Consider the following 21,427-nt stretch of genomic DNA (forward strand, 5'->3'; position numbering starts at 1 on the left):
AACATTTCTGACTTCGTTACAAAAAAAAATATACATAACCTTTGATTTAGCAAAAAGAAGAGAGATGATGAGAAAAAGGAGCCTCGAGTCTCCAGAACAAAACAGCTGAAATAACGATTTTTTTTATTTACTGCGAGACAATGGCTTTTCTACAACAAACTCACCTCTAGTGGAGAGTCTGGTTCATCCAGGATGTTCTGTTCACTCTGCATCCGCTGCATCGTCCCTGTACAACTGGGGTCCATTATAAGTACGTTCTGACTACAGGGTCTGACGAACGTACAGTCACTCTTTCTGGAGTCAGTCGTCCTGCACACCTCGTAATTGTACACGTGCTGTAAAGTTCCTGTCCCCAAAGTGTCTGCGTAACGCGGTGGATAATACGGAATAACCGGGAGATTGGAATGATAGAGGACGCGAGACTGTCTCCATCTGTATATTTTTACTGATATAATAACCACTAAACATGTGATGAACAGAAATAAGACTACAGCCAAAGCCAAGACTAAGTAAAAAGTCAGGTTGTCATTGTACTCCGTGTTGTGCGTAAAGTCAGTGAACTCCGAGAGCACTTCAGGGAAGTTGTCCGCCACCGCCACGTTAACATTGACTGTAGCTGAACGAGAGGGCTGCCCGTTGTCCTCCACTACAACAGTGAGCCTTTGTTTCACAGCATCTTTATCAGTGACTTGGCGTATAGTTCTTATTTCTCCATTCTGTAAACCGACTTCAAACAGCGCCCTGTCTGTCTCTTTCTGCAGTTTATACGAGAGCCAGGCATTCTGTCCAGAGTCCACATCAACAGCCACCACTTTAGTGACAAGATAGCCTACATCAGCTGAATGAGGCACCAATTCAGCCACCAGAGAGCTGCTAGTCTGGACTGGGTACAGAACCTGAGGCGCGTTGTCGTTCTGGTCCTGGACTAATATTCCAACAGCGACCACTGAACTGAGAGGTGGAGACCCTCCATCACGGGCAGTGACGTTGAATTGAAACGACTTGATTTGTTCATAATCGAATGACCTAACAGCATGGATGGCGCCATTTTCTGAATTTACTGAGACGAAAGAGGAAGCAGTCACCCCGTTAACTTGTTTATCATCGAGAAAGTAGGAGACGCGGGCATTTTGACCCCAGTCAGCGTCACTCGCTCTCACTGAGAATATAGAAAACCCTGGCGAATTGTTTTCCTGAATAGACTTACTATATACAGGTTGATCAAACTTGGGTGGGTTATCATTGACATCTGATACTTTAACAGTTATGTTCTTATTGCTGGAGAGAGGCGGAGTCCCTTCATCTGAAACTGTAATGGTGACGTTGTACTCAGACACGGTTTCTCTGTCCAATGTGCTATCAGTGACTATTGTATAATAATCGGTTAACGATGACTCTATTTTGAACGGAATATCTGCGTTAATATAGCAAAGAACGACACCGTTGCCGTCTGAGTCTGCGTCTTCAACATTAATAACAGCTACAGTGGTACCAGGGGGAGAGTCCTCGGGAATCGAGTTAGAATGTGACATGAGTTGTATTGTGGGGACATTATCGTTCTCATCAATAATTTGAATGACAACTTTACACGTATCAGTAAACCCTCCTTGGTCCCTCGCTTTCACGTTTAATTGATAGTTTTTTGTCTTTTCAAAATCCAGGTTTCCTACCAATTTGATTTCCCCTGTATTCACATTAAGCTCAAACAGCTCCTTCGCCTCTTTAGCAACATGAGCGATGGAGAAAGTGACCTCTCCATTCACCCCTTGGTCTGCATCGTCTGCGCTAACGGTGGTTATCAAAGTCCCTTTTGGGGAGCTCTCCTTAACGTCTGTTTTATAAACGGGTTGACCACATACTGGCGCATTATCATTGGCATCCAGCACGGTAATATGGATGCGGACAGTTCCAGTCCTCTGAGGCTCGCCTCCGTCAGTAGCAATAAGCATCAGAGACAGAGACTCATGTTCCTCTCTGTCTAGGGGGGTTTGCAAAACCATCTCAATGTATTTACCACCATCGGCTTGGCTGTGTACCTCTAATTTGAAATTATCTGTCGGTCTTAGAGAATAATTCTGTATACTGTTAACACCAACGTCAGGGTCAACGGCGCTCTCCAGAGAAAATCGCGCCCCGGAGACGGCATTTTCGCTGATTTCCAAATTGATTTCATCCTTTGGAAAGGACGGGGTGTTATCGTTAATGTCACGAACCTCTACTGTAACTCGATATAACTGAATGGGGTTTTCTATGATAAGCTCAAAGCTGAAGCTACAAGGCGTAGTCTGTCCGCATAGCTCCTCTCGGTCGATTCTCTCTTTAACAACGAGGAGCCCTTTGTCTCGGTTCAGATCTACATACTGTCGCGCTCCTTTTGTTATAATGCGAGCTTTACCTGACACTAGTCTCTTCACCTCCAAACCCAAATCTCTACCAATGTTTCCAACGATCGACCCCTCTGACTGCTCCTCTGGTATGGAATATCGTGCCTGCCCAGTTACAGAATCTAGGGCGCTCAGACAAAGAATGTAAAACAGTACTTGCCACCCGCCTCTGCGCCCTGTCGTACACCAATCACCCATTCCACCGAATAAAAACAGATTACCCGTATATTTACTGTTTTTGGTTGTATAATATCGATCATCAGTACATCCAAAAATGATTTAAAAAATAATCGACTGTATTTCCCAGGGAAACGAAATAAAATAATCCGCGAGGACGTTAATACCAAGAGCTCTCCGTCCGTTTGAAAAGGTCTCTGTGTGCGTCGATCAGTAACAGAGAATATAGGATGGGCCACTGCGCCACCCAGAGAGATAAATAACCTGTAGAGACTATCATTGATCAACAGCGGCACTCAGAGTCCGAACACGGCAAACGCACTATAGAAACGATGCTACAGTATCCAAATGTATTACACAAAACGTCAACCAAAAATAAATGACGCACAGCGCAAGACAGCTAAGATGTTAATGTAAAACCGAACATTGACAACTACAGCATTTACAATGTGCTTTAGGAAATAAAGAATTTACAATAGCTACAAAATAGAATTTATAAAAAATGTATAAAATAATCGAATATATTTTAGAATGTGTCAGGCTACTATAAACATCAGCACCACCTAACATCAACGGTCTAAGGCTTCAACACCAGGGAAGTGGACAGCGACAGTGCGTATGTTGCACATGTAATCTTCCCAATTAATATGTGATCTTTCCTCTCAGTAACTAATCATCAATGCAATAGTGTTTTAACTACAACCTAAAAGTTTGAGAACTGTATACTGTTTAGCCTAATCATTTTAACGCATGAAGTAGGCCTAAATCACATACAATTACACTCGTTCAGAAGTCAACAGTTAAAAGGAGGCAATGCATACACTGTAGAGAGCGGAACAGTCCTATGCTCGCTATCAAGACAAAACAGACGCTGTCCACATTGAGGTCGTGCTAAAAAAGCCGGACAACGGAAAACCGTTCTATCACTTAGCTGTTATACTCTGTTTGAAATGATTTTGCTGGAAATTCAACAGGCATACTACACAAATCAGAGCTGACCAAAACCCATGTTTGACTTCGTTACAAAAAAATATATACATAACCTTTGATTTACCAAAAAGAAGAGAGATGATGAGAAAAGGAGCCTTGATTCTCCAGAAAAAAACAGCTGAAAAAATAACGTTTTTTTTTTTAACTGCAAGACAATGGCTTTGCTACAACAAACTCACCTCTAGTGGAGAGTCTGGTTCATCCAGGATGTTCTGTTCACTCTGCATCCGCTGCATCGTCCCTGTAGAACTGGGGTCCATTATCAGTACGTTCTGACTACAGGGTCTGACGAACTTACAGTCACTCTTTCTGGAATCAGTCGTCCTGCACACCTCGTAATTGTACACGTGCTGTAGAGTTCCTGTCCCCAAAGTGTCTGCGTAACGCGGTGGATAATACGGAATAACCGGGAGATTGGAATGATAGAGAACGCGAGACTGTCTCCATCGGTATATTTTCACTGATATAATAACCACTAAACATGTGATGAACAGAAATGAGACTACAGCCAAAGCCAAGACTAAATAAAAAGTCAGGTTGTCATTGTACTCCTTGTCGTGCGTAAAGTCAGTGAACTCCGAGAGCACTTCAGGGAAGCTGTCCGCCACCGCCACGTTAACATTGACTGTAGCTGAACGAGAGGGCTGCCCGTTGTCCTTCACTACAACAGTGAGCCTTTGTTTCACAGCATCTTTATCAGTGACTTGGCGTATAGTTCTTATTTCTCCATTCTGTAAGCCCACTTCAAACAGCGCCCTGTCTGTCGCTTTCTGCAGTTTATACGAGAGCCAGGCATTCTGTCCAGAGTCCACATCAACAGCCACCACTTTAGTGACAAGATAGCCCACTTCTGCAGAACGAGGCACCAATTCAGCCACCGGAGAGCTGCTAGTCTGGACTGGGTACAGAACCTGAGGCGCGTTGTCGTTCTGGTCCTGGACTAGTATTCCAACAGCGACCACTGAACTGAGAGGTGGAGACCCTCCATCACGGGCAGTGACGTTGAATTGAAACGACTTGATTTGTTCATAATCGAATGACCTAACAGCATGGATGGCGCCATTTTCTGAATTTACTGAGACGAAAGAGGAAGCAGTCACCCCGTTAACTTGTTTATCATCGAGAAAGTAGGAGACGCGGGCATTTTGACCCCAGTCAGCGTCACTCGCTCTCACTGAGAATATAGAAAACCCTGGCGAATTGTTTTCCTGAATAGACTTACTATATACAGGTTGATCAAACTTGGGTGGGTTATCATTCACATCTGATACTTTAACAGTTATGTTCTTATTGCTGGAGAGAGGCGGAGTCCCTTCATCTGAAACTGTAATGGTGACGTTGTACTCAGACACGGTTTCTCTGTCCAATGTGCAATCAGTGACTATTGTATAATAATCGGTTAACGATGACTCTATTTTGAACGGAATATCTGCGTTAATATAGCAAAGAACGACACCGTTGCCGTCTGAGTCTGCGTCTTCAACATTAATAACAGCTACAGTGGTACCAGGGGGAGAGTCCTCGGGAATCGAGTTAGAATGTGACATGAGTTGTATTGTGGGGACATTATCGTTCTCATCAATAATTTGAATGACAACTTTACATGTATCAGTAAACCCTCCGTGGTCGCTCGCCTGAACATTTAACTGATAATTTCTAGATTTTTCAAAATCCAGTTTTCCGACCACTTTAATCTCTCCAGTTTCCACGTTGAGCTCGAACAGCTCCTTCGCCTCTTTAGCAACATGAGCGATGGAGAAAGTGACCTCTCCATTCACCCCTTGGTCTGCATCGTCTGCGCTAACGGTGGTTATCAAAGTCCCTTTTGGGGAGCTCTCCTTAACGTCTGTTTTATAAACGGGTTGACCACATACTGGCGCATTATCATTGGCATCCAGCACGGTAATATGGATGCGGACAGTTCCAGTCCTCTGAGGCTCGCCTCCGTCAGTAGCAATAAGCATCAGAGACAGAGTCTCCTGTTCCTCTCTGTCTAGGGGGGTTTGCAAAACCATCTCAATGTATTTACCACCATCGGCTTGGCTGTGTACCTCTAATTTGAAATGATCTGTCGGTCTTAGAGAATAATTCTGTATACTGTTAACACCAACGTCAGGGTCAACGGCGCTCTCCAGAGAAAAGCGCGCCCCAGACACGGCAGATTCACTGATTTTGAAATGTATTTCATCCTTTGGAAAGGACGGGGTGTTATCGTTAATGTCACGAACCTCTACTGTAACTCGATATAACTGAATGGGGTTTTCTATGATAAGCTCAAAGCTGAAGCTACAAGGCGTAGTCTGTCCGCAGAGCTCCTCTCGGTCGATTCTCTCTTTAACAACGAGGAGCCCTTTGTCTCGGTTCAGATCTACATACTGTCGCGCTCCTTTTGTTATAATGCGAGCTTTACCGGACACTAGTCTCTTCACCTCCAAACCCAAATCTCTACCAATGTTTCCAACGATCGACCCCTCTGACTGCTCCTCTGGTATGGAATATCGTGCCTGCCCAGTTACAGAATCTAGGGCGCTCAGACAAAGAATGTAAAACAGTACTTGCCACCGGCCTCTGCGGTCAGTCGACCTCCAGTTACCCATTCCACTGAATAAAATCAGATCACCCCAATATTTCCTTCTTTTGATTATATAATATCGCTCATCAGTACATTCACGCAAAAATAGACAAAAGCAACAATATTTCCCAGAGAAATAAATGAAAATAATCCGTGAGGACGTTTATACGAAGAGCTCTGTGTGCGTCGATCAGTAAGAGCGAATATAGGATGGGCTACTGCGCCACCCAGAGACAGAATTGACGTGTAGAGGCCGTCACCGATCAACAGCGGCACTCAGAGTCCAAACACCGCAAACGCTCTGCAGAAACTACACAATCCACGTTTCACATGCACCAAAACGTCAACCTGCATTCAATAACGCAAGTTACGATGTCATAGAAAAAAACAAGCATTGAAAACTTAAGTATTTATTGTGCTTCGGGAAGAAAACAAATGTATATAGACAACTACACAGGAAGACCGAAATAAGGACATGTATAACTAACTATAACTAACACCGAAGAGCAACGTCTGAGGGTTCAGCACCAGGACCGTGGATAGAGACAGATCGCTTGAGTGTTATGGAAATACAGTGCGTATATTTCCACATGCCATTTCCCACATACATTTGTGTTTTACCAACTACCCAAAAGCTTGAAAAAGCTGTATGCTGTTCAGCCTAAGGATTTTTTCACAGGTCTACTTCACAGATAAATAACACTTGTTCAGCAGCCAGTGATTGAAAATAGGAAATGCATGCAAGGTATGAGTGAGCGGAGCTCCTATACTGACGAAAAATGTGCTGTCCACACATTTTGTATTTCTGAAATAGCCTGACAACGTCACGTTGTATCAATTAGCTGACCTACAACTATTGTTTTTGTTGCTAAAAAATGTACAATATTTCATACACCAAAAAAAGAAAAAAAAGAGAGAGATGCTGAGAAAAACGAGCACCGAAGCTCCGGAAATGGCAACAATTAATTTGCTTCAATAAACTCACCTCTAGTGGAGAGTCTGGTTCATCCAGGATGTTATTTTCACTCTGCATCCGCTGCATCGTCCCTGTAGAACTGGGGTCCATTATCAGTACGTTCTGACTACAGGGTCTGACGAACTTACAGTCACTCTTTCTGGAGTCAGTCGTCCTGCACACCTCGTAATTGTACACGTGCTGTAGAGTTCCTGTCCCCAAAGTGTCTGCGTAACGCGGTGGATAATACGGAATAACCGGGAGACTGGAATGATAGAGGACGCGAGACTGTCTCCATCTGTATATTTTCACTGATATAATAACCAATAAACAAGTGATGAACAGAAATGAAACTACAGCTAAAGCCAAGACTAAGTAAAAAGTCAGGTTGTCATTGTACTCCTTGTCGTGCGTAAAGTCAGTGAACTCCGAGAGCACTTCAGGAAAGCTGTCCGCCACCGCCACGTTAACATTGACTGTAGCTGAACGAGAGGGCTGCCCGTTGTCCTCCACTACAACAGTGAGCCTTTGTTTCACAGCATCTTTATCATTGACTTGGCGTATAGTTCTTATTTCTCCATTCTGTAAGCCCACTTCAAACAGCGCCCTGTCTGTCGCTTTCTGCAGTTTATACGAGAGCCAGGCATTCTGTCCAGAGTCCACATCAACAGCCACCAATTTAGTGACAAGATAGCCCACATCTGCAGAACGAGGCACCATTTCAGCCACCAGAGAGCTGCTAGTCTGTACTGGGTACAGAACCTGAGGCGCGTTGTCGTTCTGATCTTTAACATATATCAGAACAGTTGTATTACTGCTAAGCGGTGGCGAGCCTCCGTCTTGAGCTTTGACGTGTATTTTGAACTCCTTAACCTGTTCATAATCCAGTGAGCGCACTGAATGAATTACACCGTTCTCAGAGTTAATTGAGAAATAGGTGGAGACTGGGTTTCCGTTTAGCTCACTGTCAATTAGATAGTAAGATATAAGTGCGTTTTGACCCCTATCTGGATCCGTCGCTTGAATAGCAACCACTGAAAAGAGGGGAGAATTGTTTTCCATAACGTACGTGCTATACACATTTTTACTAAAAGCTGGTGCGTTGTCATTAACATCAGTGATGTCTAAAACGACAGTGTTCATGCTTGATAACGGAGGTAAACCTTCATCGGTGGCAATGAGGGTAATGTTGTAGCTAGAAACTTTCTCCCGGTCTAAGCCCTTCTCAGTTACCAATGTGTAGTAGTTTCTAAGAGACGTCTTTATCTTAAAAGGGAGATTTTCGTTGATGTTTAAACGCACCTGTCCGTTTTTACCAGAGTCTACATCCTGGACACTTATCAATGCCACAACTGTACCAGGGATAGCATCTTCTGCGATTTTACCCGAAAACGATGTCATGGTTATGATCGGAGTGTTGTCATTGACGTCTAGGATATCAATAATTAATTTACTCACACTTGTCAGACCCCATGGGTCTTTAGCTTGAATGTGTATCTCGTAATTCTGAACAGTTTCGTAATCTATGGCACCAGTTACTTTTATCTCCCCGGTATAGGGGTCTATATTGAACAAGGGCGGGGTACCCTCATCCATATGTGTGAAGGAATACGTCACATTTCCGTTATACCCTTGATCTGCATCGATGGCACTTACTTTTGCTACAGCTGTGCCTCCCAGCGAGTGTTCTATAACAGTGGCTTTGTACAAAGACTCAGTAAATATAGGTGCATTGTCGTTTGCGTCTAGAACAGTAATATGTATCTTAACGGTTCCAGTTCTCTGTGGGTCCCCACCATCGACTGCAGTTAGTATCAGGGAGTGTTCGCTCTGTTTTTCACGGTCAAGTCCAGACTGCAACACCATCTCTGCGTATTTACTGCCGTCGGCTCGACTATGCTGTTTGATAACAAAATGATCAGTTGGTTTTAGAGAATAGCTGTGAAGGGAGTTGATACCTACGTCAGGGTCCGCGGCACTGTCTAGCAAGAACACGGTCCCTATAGGTGCAGATTCACTGATTTCTAAATTAAGTTCTTTCTTCGAAAACGCTGGGGCATGGTCGTTTATGTCTTGAATTTCGATAGTAATCGAAAATAATTCAAGCGGATTTTCTAAGACAATCTCTAGACTGAAACTACACGGAGATTTCTGACCGCACAGTTTCTCCCTGTCAATCTTTTCTTTCACAACCAAATGTCCTTTGTTCGGATTCAGCTCTACATATTGGTTATTACCGTCTATAACTAACTGCGCCCGACCTGAAATAAGTCTCTTTATGTCCAAACCAAGGTCTTTCGCCACATCTCCTACAAACAAGCCCTTTCTCATCTCCTCTGGTATAGAATATCGAATCTGTCCATTCACCGCACTCAGTACGCAGACAAGCAAAATGGAGACTCGCACTTGCCATCTACAACCCCAGCCTGCGCTCTTCAAAGCCTCTCCTCCGCCCGTTCTCCCAAAAATATCCATAATGTTACCCAAAACTGGCAAATATGATGCAATCCAAAAGTCATAGGCAACAAAAATGCCAACGTTTGAGATATATTTGTCTCAATAAGATATTGTTGCTTTTACTCCGTTAAAATGCCTTCGATGGCGTTGTGCGCAATGATCCTCGCTTGGTCTTGTCACTGACGTATGTTACTTTGTAACAGCAGTTATATGCGTCTGAGCTGAGATAGGTCTCTTGGACAACAGCACCACTCAGAGTGAGTGTGAAAAACGACCGAGTCTGGTACGAGATACCAGACTCGGTCTCAGGGATGGCTAACTCCGGAGATTCAGTGAGTGACCGTTTTGGCCACCCGAAGTTTTTTGTAATGTTAAAGTAGTTTAATGATTTTATTTTTTTGGTCAAAGAAGACTGTAAAATCACAGCGAAAAAAAAGTTGAACTTAGGAAATCTGTTCCCAAGTAAACCCATGAATTAAACAAATAGACACAAGCTATGTGGTCGTGTCTCAATGTAATCAATTATTGTTATTTTCAAACACAATCTCTTTTTGGGCTTAGTTCTGGTCAATTTGAAGTATACAAATTATTATATTCCGGACCCCGACTATTAACTCTGACAAAAATGGAAGTGTATTGATGTCAATTCAGGGCTCATCTGTGAAAGAGACCATGGTCTCAGTTTGACTCCCTGTTAAATTAAAGGCAAAATTATTAATATTTTTTAAACGTCACAGGCCTATGAACCCTCTATTTAAATCTTTGGCCAATGCTGTTTCATACATCATGAAACAGAAGTGTCTGGTGTAGGGAGCCACATCTTAGGGTTTTAAACATCAGGGTTGTGTGAAAGGATAGAAAGGTGCACACATCACTGTCTAATGGGACTCTAATGGGATCTGTCAGATCATTTTCTGTTTCCTGTTTTTTTAATAAAATGGACTTGTTAGTAAAACAGCATGCTTATGAATTGTGTTGTCAAGTGGGTCAGAGATTCCATGTGAGTGTGCCCATGACATGGTAAATGCTGGTTTGATACTAAACAACCACCACTGGAGGGCAATAAGCAACCATAGTATAGACTACTGATGTCTATTACACTCACAGTGTATTTAGGAACAGAGAAAACCCAGCAAAACACAGGTTCCCTTCTAACATAGCAAAGTCATTGTGCAGACAGTTTCTGAACACTGCATTACAAAATTACAGTGAGCACACACAACCCACTCTATCCATCTCCCTCCCTCCCTCCCTCCCTCCCTCCCTCCCTCCCTCCCTCCCTCCCTCCACACAAATCTGTTATATAATTTTATTTTATTTTATTAGGATCTCTTTAAGTCCTCATTTGGACTCATCTTCCAAGAGTCCTTAAACATTAAAATACAATTTATAATATGAGCACAATTTCACATATGACACACTATTACAAACATACATAATATACTAAAATATTGACCAGATAAATAACAGTCTAAAAATAGATATGGATTCTTCATCTACCATAGTCCAGCACAACATTCCTATCTATTATATTTAAATGGTTTTAAAGTATTGTTTGAAATTATATATTGAAAGGTTTCTGGTTTGCTCAGATAAATTATTCCATTTTTTTATTGCCTTACATCTAAATTTGATTTTTCCTCTCTCTTTTCTGTCTGTATAACACATGGATGGTGGACAATCTGTTCCTAGTATTCACTGAATGTCTGTCTCTTACCAACTGAATACTGTTGTGAATAAAGTTTGGCCGATTTAAAATGGTGTATATTATGAAATAAGCATGTTTTTTTTCAATTACCTTGTTGATTGATGACCAACCAAGAGCATTGCACATGACTACAACAGAATAACCATATCTCCACCTTAAAACAATCCTTGCTGCTTTGTTCTGTGAAATCTGCAGTCTCCTAATTTCACTTGCTGATGCATTTTCCCAGACCACAGAACAGTAGACCACCTGACTCCCAATTAATGCTTAGGTTAATTGCTTAAGAATCTTTCCTGGTAAATATTTAGCTATCCTTCTGATCATGCATGCAGTTGTATATATATATATATATATATATATATATATATATATATATATATATATATATATATATATATATATATATATATATATATATTTTTTTTTTTACATAGATGAGTTATTTGAGATGACCATGATAAGTAGTTGTCTAGCTGCACTCCTAGTAGTTTGCTTTCTGACACGTCCTCAATTTTTACTCCCCCCATACTTAATTGTATCCCATGCTGTGTTGGCCTTTTCCTGGTCGAACAGACCAACAAAACTTAGATTTTCTTGGTGTTTAAAACAAGTTTGTTCCGGCAAATCCACTCCCTGATATTTTCCAAATCTACTTGTTGAGCTTGCTGTACCTGTTGAACTGATTGTCTTGCTGTATAAATTGTAGTATCATCTGCAAATATAGTAGCTTGAGTTTCAGATGAGGCATAAGGAAGGTCATTGGTATATATTAAGTAAAGAAGTGGCCCAAGGCAGCTATCCTGTGGTATTCCACAGTTTAAAGCATAAGGGGAAGAAAATTAACCATTGATATAGGTGGACTGTTTCCTGTCAGTTAGATATGCTACCTCCTTGAAACCATAATGCGTTAATTTTGTCAAAATTATTTTAGGATCCACCTAATCAAATAAGGCACTACAATCTAAAAAATAGTCCACGCACAAACCTGCCATTATCCATAGCATTGAGCCACTGGTCAGTCACGTCAACCAATGCAGTGGTAGTGGAATGGTTTTTGCGATAAGCATGCTGATTGGCTGTAATCAGATCATTCTTTTCCATGTACTCCCATATTTGTCTGATATATTTTGACATATTTGTAGACTAAAATAACAGTTTTTTTTGCTCATGATATGATCATCAATCCATAGCTTGTTCGGAAGAATGAGTGTTTTCATTATCGCTCAGTAAATGAATTTTCTTTGTAAAAAATGCAGCAAAAAGATTGGCAATATCAACTGGTTTTGTTATCATTCTCCCGTCAACCTCCACACTAGATGGGCATGATGAGATAGATGTACCAAGTAAGCCCTTCACTATATTCCATACCTTTTTACAATCATTTTTACAATCAATAAAATCATTTTTGTAAAATACGTTTTTTTTTCTTATGATTTAATTTAATGATGTAGTGTTCTATAATTCTGTTAATCAATTTCTAGTTTAGATTTGGCTGCTAAGACTTTTGCCATATTTCTTTGAGAAAAAGCCTCATCCAGTTCAGCATCAATCCATGGAGATGGACGGGCACCAACTGTACCCTTTCTTACTGGGGCATGATGGTCCATTACCTCAGTGAGCAAATAAATTAAACATTTTGTAGTGTGATTTAAATCATCCTCTAGATAAATCAGCTCCCAGGGTACAGCAGCCAAATCATTTTGAAATAGCTTATGATTAAATGTTTTGACATTTCTCTTGACCACAATCCTTGGCTGTTTCTTTGGAAACTTGGTGTTCATGGTAATGGCCACAATATTATGGTCTGTCCAGCCCACTGGCATTGATCTGGCTTTTAAGCATTGCAATGGTATATTACAGAAAATCAGATCAATGCATGTGTCTGAACGATGACCCAACTTAATTGATGATCTAGTAGTATCATTAACCATTTGTTTCAAACCACAGCTCTCGGCATATCTCATTAATTTAGATATATTTTAATTATTATGATCCTTCCAATTTATATTAAAATCACCCAAGATAAATACATCTCTGTTGCTATCTGTGGCCTGGTCAAACCCAGTACATAAGTCATCCAGATAGGACACCTTAGAGCTAGGAGGTCTATACACACATCCTACCAATATGGATGCCTGGTGAGGCAGATGTACTTGAGCCCATAGTGCCTCTATTTGACCTACATTATGGTCATCCCTCCTCTTAAAAGGTATATGATTCTGAATATACAGTGCTACACCCCCACCATTCCTATTCCTGTCCCTTCTAAGTACATTATATCCATGAATGTTCATTTGCCCATCACTTTTCCCCCATTTTTTTCTACTGTGTTATTGACTTGTTAATTGTTTACTCCATGTGTTTCACACTGCTATGCTTTATCTTGGCCAGGTCGCAGTTGTAAATGAGAACTTGTTCTCAACTAGCCAACCTGGTTAAATAAAGGTGAAATAAAATAAAAAAAATAATAAAAATAAAAATAAATGTACAGATGCATCTAAATGCGTTTCGATCAAAGCTAAAATATGAATATTATTTATGTTGACCAAGTTAAAAACCTCATGTATTTTGTTAGCAAGGATACATACATTAACCTGAGCTATATGCAACCCTTTCCTTGTCAAGTGGAGATCCATAGAGCATGTATTCATTATAGTGGAGATCCATAGAGCATGTATTCATTATAGTGGAGATCAATAGAGCATGTATTCATTATAGTGGAGATCAATAGAGCATGTATTCATTATAGTGGAGATCAATGGAGCATGTATTCATTATAGGTGAAGTTGTCATGATACACTACAACACAAACTCAAATTTGAACATTAAATTAAAATAGCCAGGGAGTTACTCTAGAGTCCTGATACAGTTGGATTAAAATAGCCAGAGAGTTACTCTAGAGTCCTGATACAGTTGGATTAAAATAGCCAGAGTTACTCTAGAGTCCTGATACAGTTGGATTAAAATAGCCAGAGAGTTACTCTAGAGTCCTGATACAGTTGGATTAAAATAGCCAGAGTTACTCTAGAGTCCTGATACAGTTGGATTAAAATAGCCAGAGAGTTACTCTAGAGTCCTGATACAGTTGGATTAAAATAGCCAGAGAGTTACTCTAGAGTCCTGATACAGTTGGATTAAAATAGCCAGAGTTACTCTAGAGTCCTGATACAGTTGGATTAAAATAGCCAGGGAGTTACTCTAGAGTCCTGATACAGTTGCCCGTCGATATAAAGTTTATCCAAAACCATGGAGACTCGTTGATTCAGGCAACGCTTTTTCTTCATGATGGGATACAGTGTTTTTCTCCTGTCATTGATCTTGGTGGGGAAGTGATCATTCATTCCAAAATCAGTGTTTCTAAGTTCTCTCCCCATGTTCTTCGTCATTTTATTTTGCTTAAATTGATCAAAACATGCAATAATATCCCGTGGCCTATTTCCAGAGGCCTTACCTATTCTATGGACTCTGGAGAAAGTGGCATTACACACAACATCAGTGGGCAGGTTTAGTTGAGTTGACATAGTCTCGGACTGTGTCCTTACAGCCTCTGCTGTTGTCATTCTCCAGTATCCCTGAACATATTAGATTGTTCCGCATTGATCGACACTGTACATCAAGCAAGGTTTCTTAAATGGTTTGTTCTCCCTTTGCACCACCTCCACCTTTCCATGAATAGAGTCTACAGTACCTTTCAGCTCCGTGTTCTCTTTCCTTAGATCATCAATCTGACGTTGGCTGAATTATAGACGGGCACATAATGCATTGACGTCCTCTCGTAATATATCCAATACATCAAGTTTGGCAAGCCTTTCATTGATGGATTTTAACAAGTCAACATCCATATCAGTAAACCTCTCCCCACTCGCCGCCCTCTTACTAGGGCATGGTTTGGTGCCATCGTTGATACCTATTGGCCAACCTGGTTTTGGTTTGTTTTGTTGATTTGGTTGGTTGTCCTTAACAATGCTTGAATCCTCTGAAACCAGCGACATGTTTCTTTGAGTTTGTAAGTATCTCTCCTCAATGAATCGATCAAGCTCTTCAATGGATTCTGAATCATCCAGCGGGTTTGCAAGCAGAGTAAAACTAAAATAACAAAACAACAGATGTCTATTTCCAGACCTGTACAGGCTGTCGGTAGATACACGCAATAAAAAAATGATTATGTACTCACTCGCGGTTGGAGGAAGTGCTAGTGTTAAAGACAATAAGAGAAACAGTTGTTTGGTTGAGTTGTAAGCAGGAGTTGTTTGTGCTGCTCACATGCCAGATGACTGCAGACAGACAGGAGAGCTTGGTTTGGGTCTACTCAGGAGTAGGGTTGATTTGAGCATTCTGACCTTACAACTGCAGTCAAGCACCCAAGCTAATGATGCACATGTACAACTACAGTGTATAAAAAAAATATTGCCACGTTTGAAATCCATAACACACAAAAATGTGCCAATGTAGTGTACACATCACACACACAGTCACAGAGACTGATATGTGTGGTCCAGAAACCATTCCTACACAGGTAGGCCATCTGGCTGGAACAGATGGCCTAACATTCGCATGTTACGTAGGCACAAACCACATGTTACGTAGGCACAAACCACATGTTACGTAGGCACAAACCACATGTTACGTAGGCACAAACCACATGTTACGTAGGCACAAACCACATGTTACGTAGGCACAAACCACATGTTACATAGGCACAAACCACATGTTACATAGGCACAAACCACATGTTACATAGGCACAAACCACATGTTACATAGGCACAAACCACATGTTACATAGGCACAAACCACATGTTACGTAGGCACAAACCCCATGTTACGTAGGCACAAACCACATGTTACGTAGGCACAAACCACATGTTACGTAGGCACAAACCACATGTTTCGGTTGGTGGCCCCAAATCAGGAGGCAGTGGTATAAATATTAATGCCAGATGAAAGTAGGTCTAGAAGTGCATTGCACACACTGAAATTATAACACTGTTTTAAGACCACCACAGGGGCTGTTAATTGGAACTTCACTCTCTTTGATTTGTAATACAAAGCTACTTTCAAAAGATAGAGTTTGCATTGATGCATACTTTTCTTTGGAGATTTACAAAGCAAGATACAAAATAGTTGCTGTTTGGAAGGGGGAACAATGGAGAGAGAAAATGCATTGGGAAAGAGAGAAAGAGAGAGAGAATGAAAGAGGGAGTGGGTAAGAAAGAGAGAGCAGGAAAGAGAGCGAGAGAGAGACAGAGAGAGAGAGACAGAGAGAGAGAGAGAGAGACAGAGAGACAGAGGAAGCGAGAGTGAGACAGAGACGGAGAGATAGATGGCCTTAAATTGTCCCAGTGACTCTGTCGATAGAGTATTGTCTACTTGTGAGTTTATGAGACACAGTAACTGACACCTACTCCCTTAGTTACTGTTGTTGTTCCTGATCCAGTGAAGATCATTGTGTGTGTGCTTTGCAAACAACATTTAGAAAAGTAAACGTTTCTTACCTGTTATCCATGTAGAGGAGGTCCATTCAGAGGGAGAGGGATTCCAGAGAGAAAGACAAAAAAAAGAGAGGGAAAAAAAACAGATTGTTAGGAAGACATTTCAATGCTGGTTTGACATGGTACACAAAAGTTGGACCTGATGAATTGCACAGCAGTTTCATGTGGAATAATTCAGGTAAATTCTGTCTCCATAACAGAGCATCTGTAGTGGTGGATTAGTGAGGAGGCAACAACAGAGTACTGATAAGTACTGAGCATTCCAACAATGCAGTGGGGGCTTTTTTTCACAAGTACAATTTGTCAGTACAGTGTGAGCACATTCGTCTACTCCTGATCAATGCAAAATATCAGGACTATTCAGACTAAACCAGAGCATGCAGGAAATCAAAAGTAAGTAAACAGAAGACATTTGAAATGTACCACACAACTCAACACAATGCAAACACTTAGGCCCAGGAGTGTTTCCTGATCACATGACCTGAACAGGAAAAGATTGGGCACTAGTTAAATCCACGTAACACAATGTGTATCACATAGGCTGGGCAATGGCTACAGGACAGCAGAGCAGACATAATGCTGTTGATGATTCCTATGTTGCTTCCTCCTTCCTCCTATGTCTGAAATGTGGAATATTACTGAGCCTGCAGCCATAACATGAGCACACATGGGTTCACATGGACATCTAACCAATAAGACAAGCTCTCCACTCCTCTCTGTGCTGAGGACTCGCACGCACACACACACTAACCACTGCATAACAGTTTAACCGCTGTACTGAGAATAGCCAGATCACCGGCTCTATCCAAGGCCTTCATGTGAACACATAGTCCAAGCACTGACGAGGATGCAGCAACACAGCAACACTGAACCTCTGACCTTTTCCTGTAACAACATTTTCCCTGATCTTACCTTTTCAATGACAGGTAATATGATAGGTAATGAGTTGTAACATAACCACTGTAGGCGCGACATAACCACTGTAGGCGCGACAAAACCACTGTAGGCGCGACAAAACCACTGTAGGCGCGACATAACCACTGTAGGCGCGACATAACCACTGTAGGCGCGACATAACCACTGTAGACGCGACATAACCACTGTAGGCGCGACATAAGCACTGTAGGCGCGACCTAACCACTGTAGGTGTGACATAACCACTGTAGGTTGTAGGTGTAACATAATCACTGTAGGTTGTAGGTGTAACATAATTACTGTAGATGGGACATAATCACTGTAGGTTGTAGGTGTAACATAATCACTGTAGGTTGTAGGTGTAACATAACCACTGTAGGTTGTAGGTGTAACATAATCACTGTAGGTTGTAGGTGTAACATAATCACTGTAGGTTGTAGGTGTAACATAATCACTGTAGGTGTGACATAATCACTGTAGGTTGTAGGTGTAACATAATCACTGTAGGTGTAACATAATCACTGTAGGTTGTAGGTGTAACATAATCACTGTAGGTTGTAGGTGTAACATAATCACTGTAGGTGTGACATAACCACTGTAGGTTGTAGATGTAACATAATCACTGTAGGTGTGACATAATCACTGTAGGTTGTAGGTGTGACATAATCACTGTAGGTTGTAGGTGTGACATAACCACTGTAGGTTGTAGGTGTGACATAATCACTGTAGGTTGTAGGTGTGACATAATCACTGTAGGTTGTAGGTGTAACGTAATCACTGTAGGTTGTAGGTGTAACATAATCACTGTAGGTGTGACATAACCACTGTAGGTTGTAGGTGTGACATAACCACTGTAGGTTGTAGGTGTGACATAATCACTGTAGGTTGTAGGTGTGACATAATCAATGTAGGTTGTAGGTGTAACGTAATCACTGTAGGTTGTAGGTGTAACATAATCACTGTAGGTTGTAGGTGTGACATAATCACTGTAGGTTGTAGGTGTGACATAACCACTGTAGGTTGTAGGTGTGACATAACCACTGTAGGTTGTAGGTGTGACATAATCACTGTAGGTTGTAGGTGTAACATAATCACTGTAGGTTGTAGGTGTAACATAATCACTGTAGGTTGTAGGTGTGACATAACCACTGTAGGTTGTAGGTGTAACATAATCACTGTAGGTTGTAGGTGTAACGTAATCACTGAAGGTTGTAGGTGTGACATAATCACTGTATGTGCGACATAACCACTGTAGGTTGTAGGTGTGACATAATCACTGTAGGTTGTAGGTGTGACATAATCACTGTAGGTTGTAGGTGTAACGTAATCACTGAAGGTTGTAGGTGTGACATAATCACTGTATGTGCGACATAACCACTGTAGGTTGTAGGTGTAACATAATCACTGTAGGTTGTAGATGTAACATAATCACTGTAGGTTGTAGGTGTGACATAATCACTGTAGGTGTGACATAATCACTGTAGGTTGTAGGTGTGACATAACCACTGTAGGCGCGACATTACCACTGTAGGCGCGACATAACCACTGTAGGCGCGACATAACCACTGTAGGTTGTAGGTGTAACATAATCACTGTAGGTTGTAGGTGTAACATAACCACTGTAGGTTGTAGGTGTAACATAATCACTGTAGGTTGTAGGTGTAACATAACCACTGTAGGTTGTAGGTGTAACATAATCACTGTAGGTGTGACATAATCACTGTAGGTTGTAGGTGTGACATAATCACTGTAGGTTGTAGGTGTAACATAATCACTGTAGGTTGTAGGTGTAACATAACCACTGTAGGTTGTAGGTGTAACATAATCACTGTAGGTTGTAGGTGTAACATAATCACTGTGGTTGTAGGTGTAACATAATCACTGTAGGTGTGACATAATCACTGTAGGTTTTAGGTGTAACATAATCACTGTAGGTGTAACATAATCACTGTAGGTTGTAGATGTAACATAATCACTGTAGGTGTGACATAATCACTGTAGGTTGTAGGTGTGACATAATCACTGTAGGTTGTAGGTGTAACAAAATCACTGTAGGTGTGACATAATCACTGTAGGTTGTAGGTGTGACATAATCACTGTATGTGCGACATAACCACTGTAGGTTGTAGGTGTAACATAATCACTGTAGGTTGTAGGTGTAACATAATCACTGTAGGTGTGACATAACCACTGTAGGTTGTAGATGTAACATAATCACTGTAGGTTGTAAGTGTGACATAATCACTGTAGGTGTGACATAATCACTGTAGGTTGTAGGTGTGACATAACCACTGTAGGCGCGACATTACCACTGTAGGCGCAACCTAACCACTGTAGGCGTGACATAACCACTGTAGGTTGTAGGTGTAACATAATCACTGTAGGTTGTAGGTGTAACATAACCACTGTAGGTTGTAGGTGTAACATAATCACTGTAGGTGTAACATAATCACTGTAGGTTGTAGGTGTAACATAATCACTGTAGGTGTAACATAACCACTGTAGGTTGTAGGTGCGACATAACCACGGTATGTGTGACACAACCACTGTAGGTTGTAGGCGCGACATTACCACTGTAGGCGCGACCTAACCACTGCAGGCGCAACATAACCACTGTAGGTTGTAGGTGTAACATAATCACTGTAGGTTGTAGGTGTGACATAATCACTGTAGGTTGTAGGTGCGACATAACCACGGTATGTGTGACATAACCACTGTAGGTTGTAGGCGCGACATTACCACTGTAGGCGCGACCTAACCACTGCAGGCGCAACATAACCACTGTAGGTTGTAGGTGTAACATAATCACTGTAGGTTGTAGGTGTGACATAATCACTGTAGGTTGTAGGTGTAACATAATCACTGTAGGTGTGATATAACCACTGAAGGTGTGACATAATCCCTGTAGGTATGACATAATCCCTGTAGGTGTAACGTAATCACTGTAGGTGTGACATAACCACTGTAGATTGTAGGTGTAACATAATCACTGTAGGTGTGACATAATCACTGTAGGTTGTAGGTGTGACATAATCACTGTAGGTTGTAGGTATAACATAATCACTGTAGGTTGTAGGTGTAACATAATCACTGTAGGTGTGACATAATCACTGTAGGTTGTAGGTGTGACATAATCACTGTAGGTTGTAGGTGTAACATAATCACTGTAGGTGTGACATAATCACTGTAGGTTGTAGGTGTAACAATCACTGTAGGTGTGATATAACCACTGTAGGTGTGACATAATCACTGTAGGTGTGACATAACCACTGAAGGTGTGACATAATCCCTGTAGGTATGACATAATCCCTGTAGGTGTAACATAATCACTGTAGGTGTGACATAACCACTGTAGATTGTAGGTGTAACATAATCAATGTAGGTGTGACATAACTACTGTAGATGTGACATAACCAATGTAGGTGTAACATAATCCCTGTAGGTGTGACATAACGGTAGGTGCGACACAACCACTGTAGGTTCGAAATAACCACTGTAGGAGTGATATAACCACAGTAGGAGTGACATAACCACTGTAGGAGTGACATAACCACTGTAGGTTGTAGGTGTGACATCACTGTAGGTGTGAAATAATCCCTGGTAGGTGTGACATAACCCCTGGTAGGTGTGACATAACCCCCGGTAGGTGTGACATAACCACTGTAGGCACGACATAACCACTGTAGGTGCGACATAACTACTGTAGGTTGTAGGTGTGACATAGTCACTGTAGGTGTGATATAACTACTGTAGGTTGTAGGTGTAACATAATCACTGT

The 21,427-nt window shown here is 41.4% G+C and overlaps 3 protein-coding genes across 14 annotated transcripts in view; all 3 read right to left on the reverse strand.

The window, feature by feature from the left end:
* LOC110504427 (protocadherin gamma-A11-like) overlaps positions 1-21,427 on the reverse strand; it is a 244,201-nt gene that overhangs the window by 139,537 nt on the left and 83,237 nt on the right. For 2 of the 12 annotated variants that reach the window (XM_090219510.1, XM_090219509.1), the window contains exon 1: positions 165-3,499. The exons of the other annotated variants lie outside the window; for them this stretch is intronic. In XM_090219510.1, the coding sequence (XP_090075636.1) occupies positions 165-2,582 (2,418 nt within the window). In that variant the 5' untranslated portion in view covers positions 2,583-3,499. Of the gene's footprint in view, positions 1-164; positions 3,500-21,427 lie in introns of those variants that run through there. 12 annotated transcript variants of the gene reach the window in all.
* On the reverse strand, positions 3,689-7,115 carry LOC149971593 (protocadherin beta-16-like). Its single transcript, XM_090219539.1, has one exon. The coding sequence runs from the start codon at positions 6,146-6,148 to the stop codon at positions 3,716-3,718; it is 2,433 nt and encodes an 810-aa protein (XP_090075665.1). The 5' UTR covers positions 6,149-7,115; the 3' UTR covers positions 3,689-3,715.
* Positions 6,400-9,553, reverse strand: LOC110504422 (protocadherin beta-11-like). Its single transcript, XM_036970077.2, has 2 exons — positions 7,109-9,553; positions 6,400-6,471 (listed from the first exon to the last, which is right to left on the reverse strand). Exons 1-2 carry the CDS (start codon positions 9,551-9,553, stop codon positions 6,400-6,402), a joined length of 2,517 nt encoding a protein of 838 aa, XP_036825972.2.

Source organism: Oncorhynchus mykiss, chromosome 25 (genome assembly GCF_057628025.1).
Source record: "Oncorhynchus mykiss isolate SJ-2025 chromosome 25, ASM5762802v1, whole genome shotgun sequence".
NCBI classification, from domain to species: Eukaryota; Metazoa; Chordata; class Actinopteri; order Salmoniformes; family Salmonidae; genus Oncorhynchus; species Oncorhynchus mykiss.

What these genes read in the sequence shown, in the direction of transcription:
- LOC110504422 (XM_036970077.2), bottom strand. Translation starts at nt 9,553, where the DNA reads ATGGATATTTTTGGGAGAACGGGCGGAGGAGAGGCTTTGAAGAGCGCA. An exon ending in AACCAGACTCTCCACTAGAG is followed by an intron (nt 6,472 to 7,108) that starts GTGAGTTTATTG and finishes TATTGAATGCAG; the next exon opens with GTTGACGTTTTGGTGCATGT.
- LOC149971593 (XM_090219539.1), bottom strand. Translation starts at nt 6,148, where the DNA reads ATGGGTAACTGGAGGTCGACTGACCGCAGAGGCCGGTGGCAAGTACTG.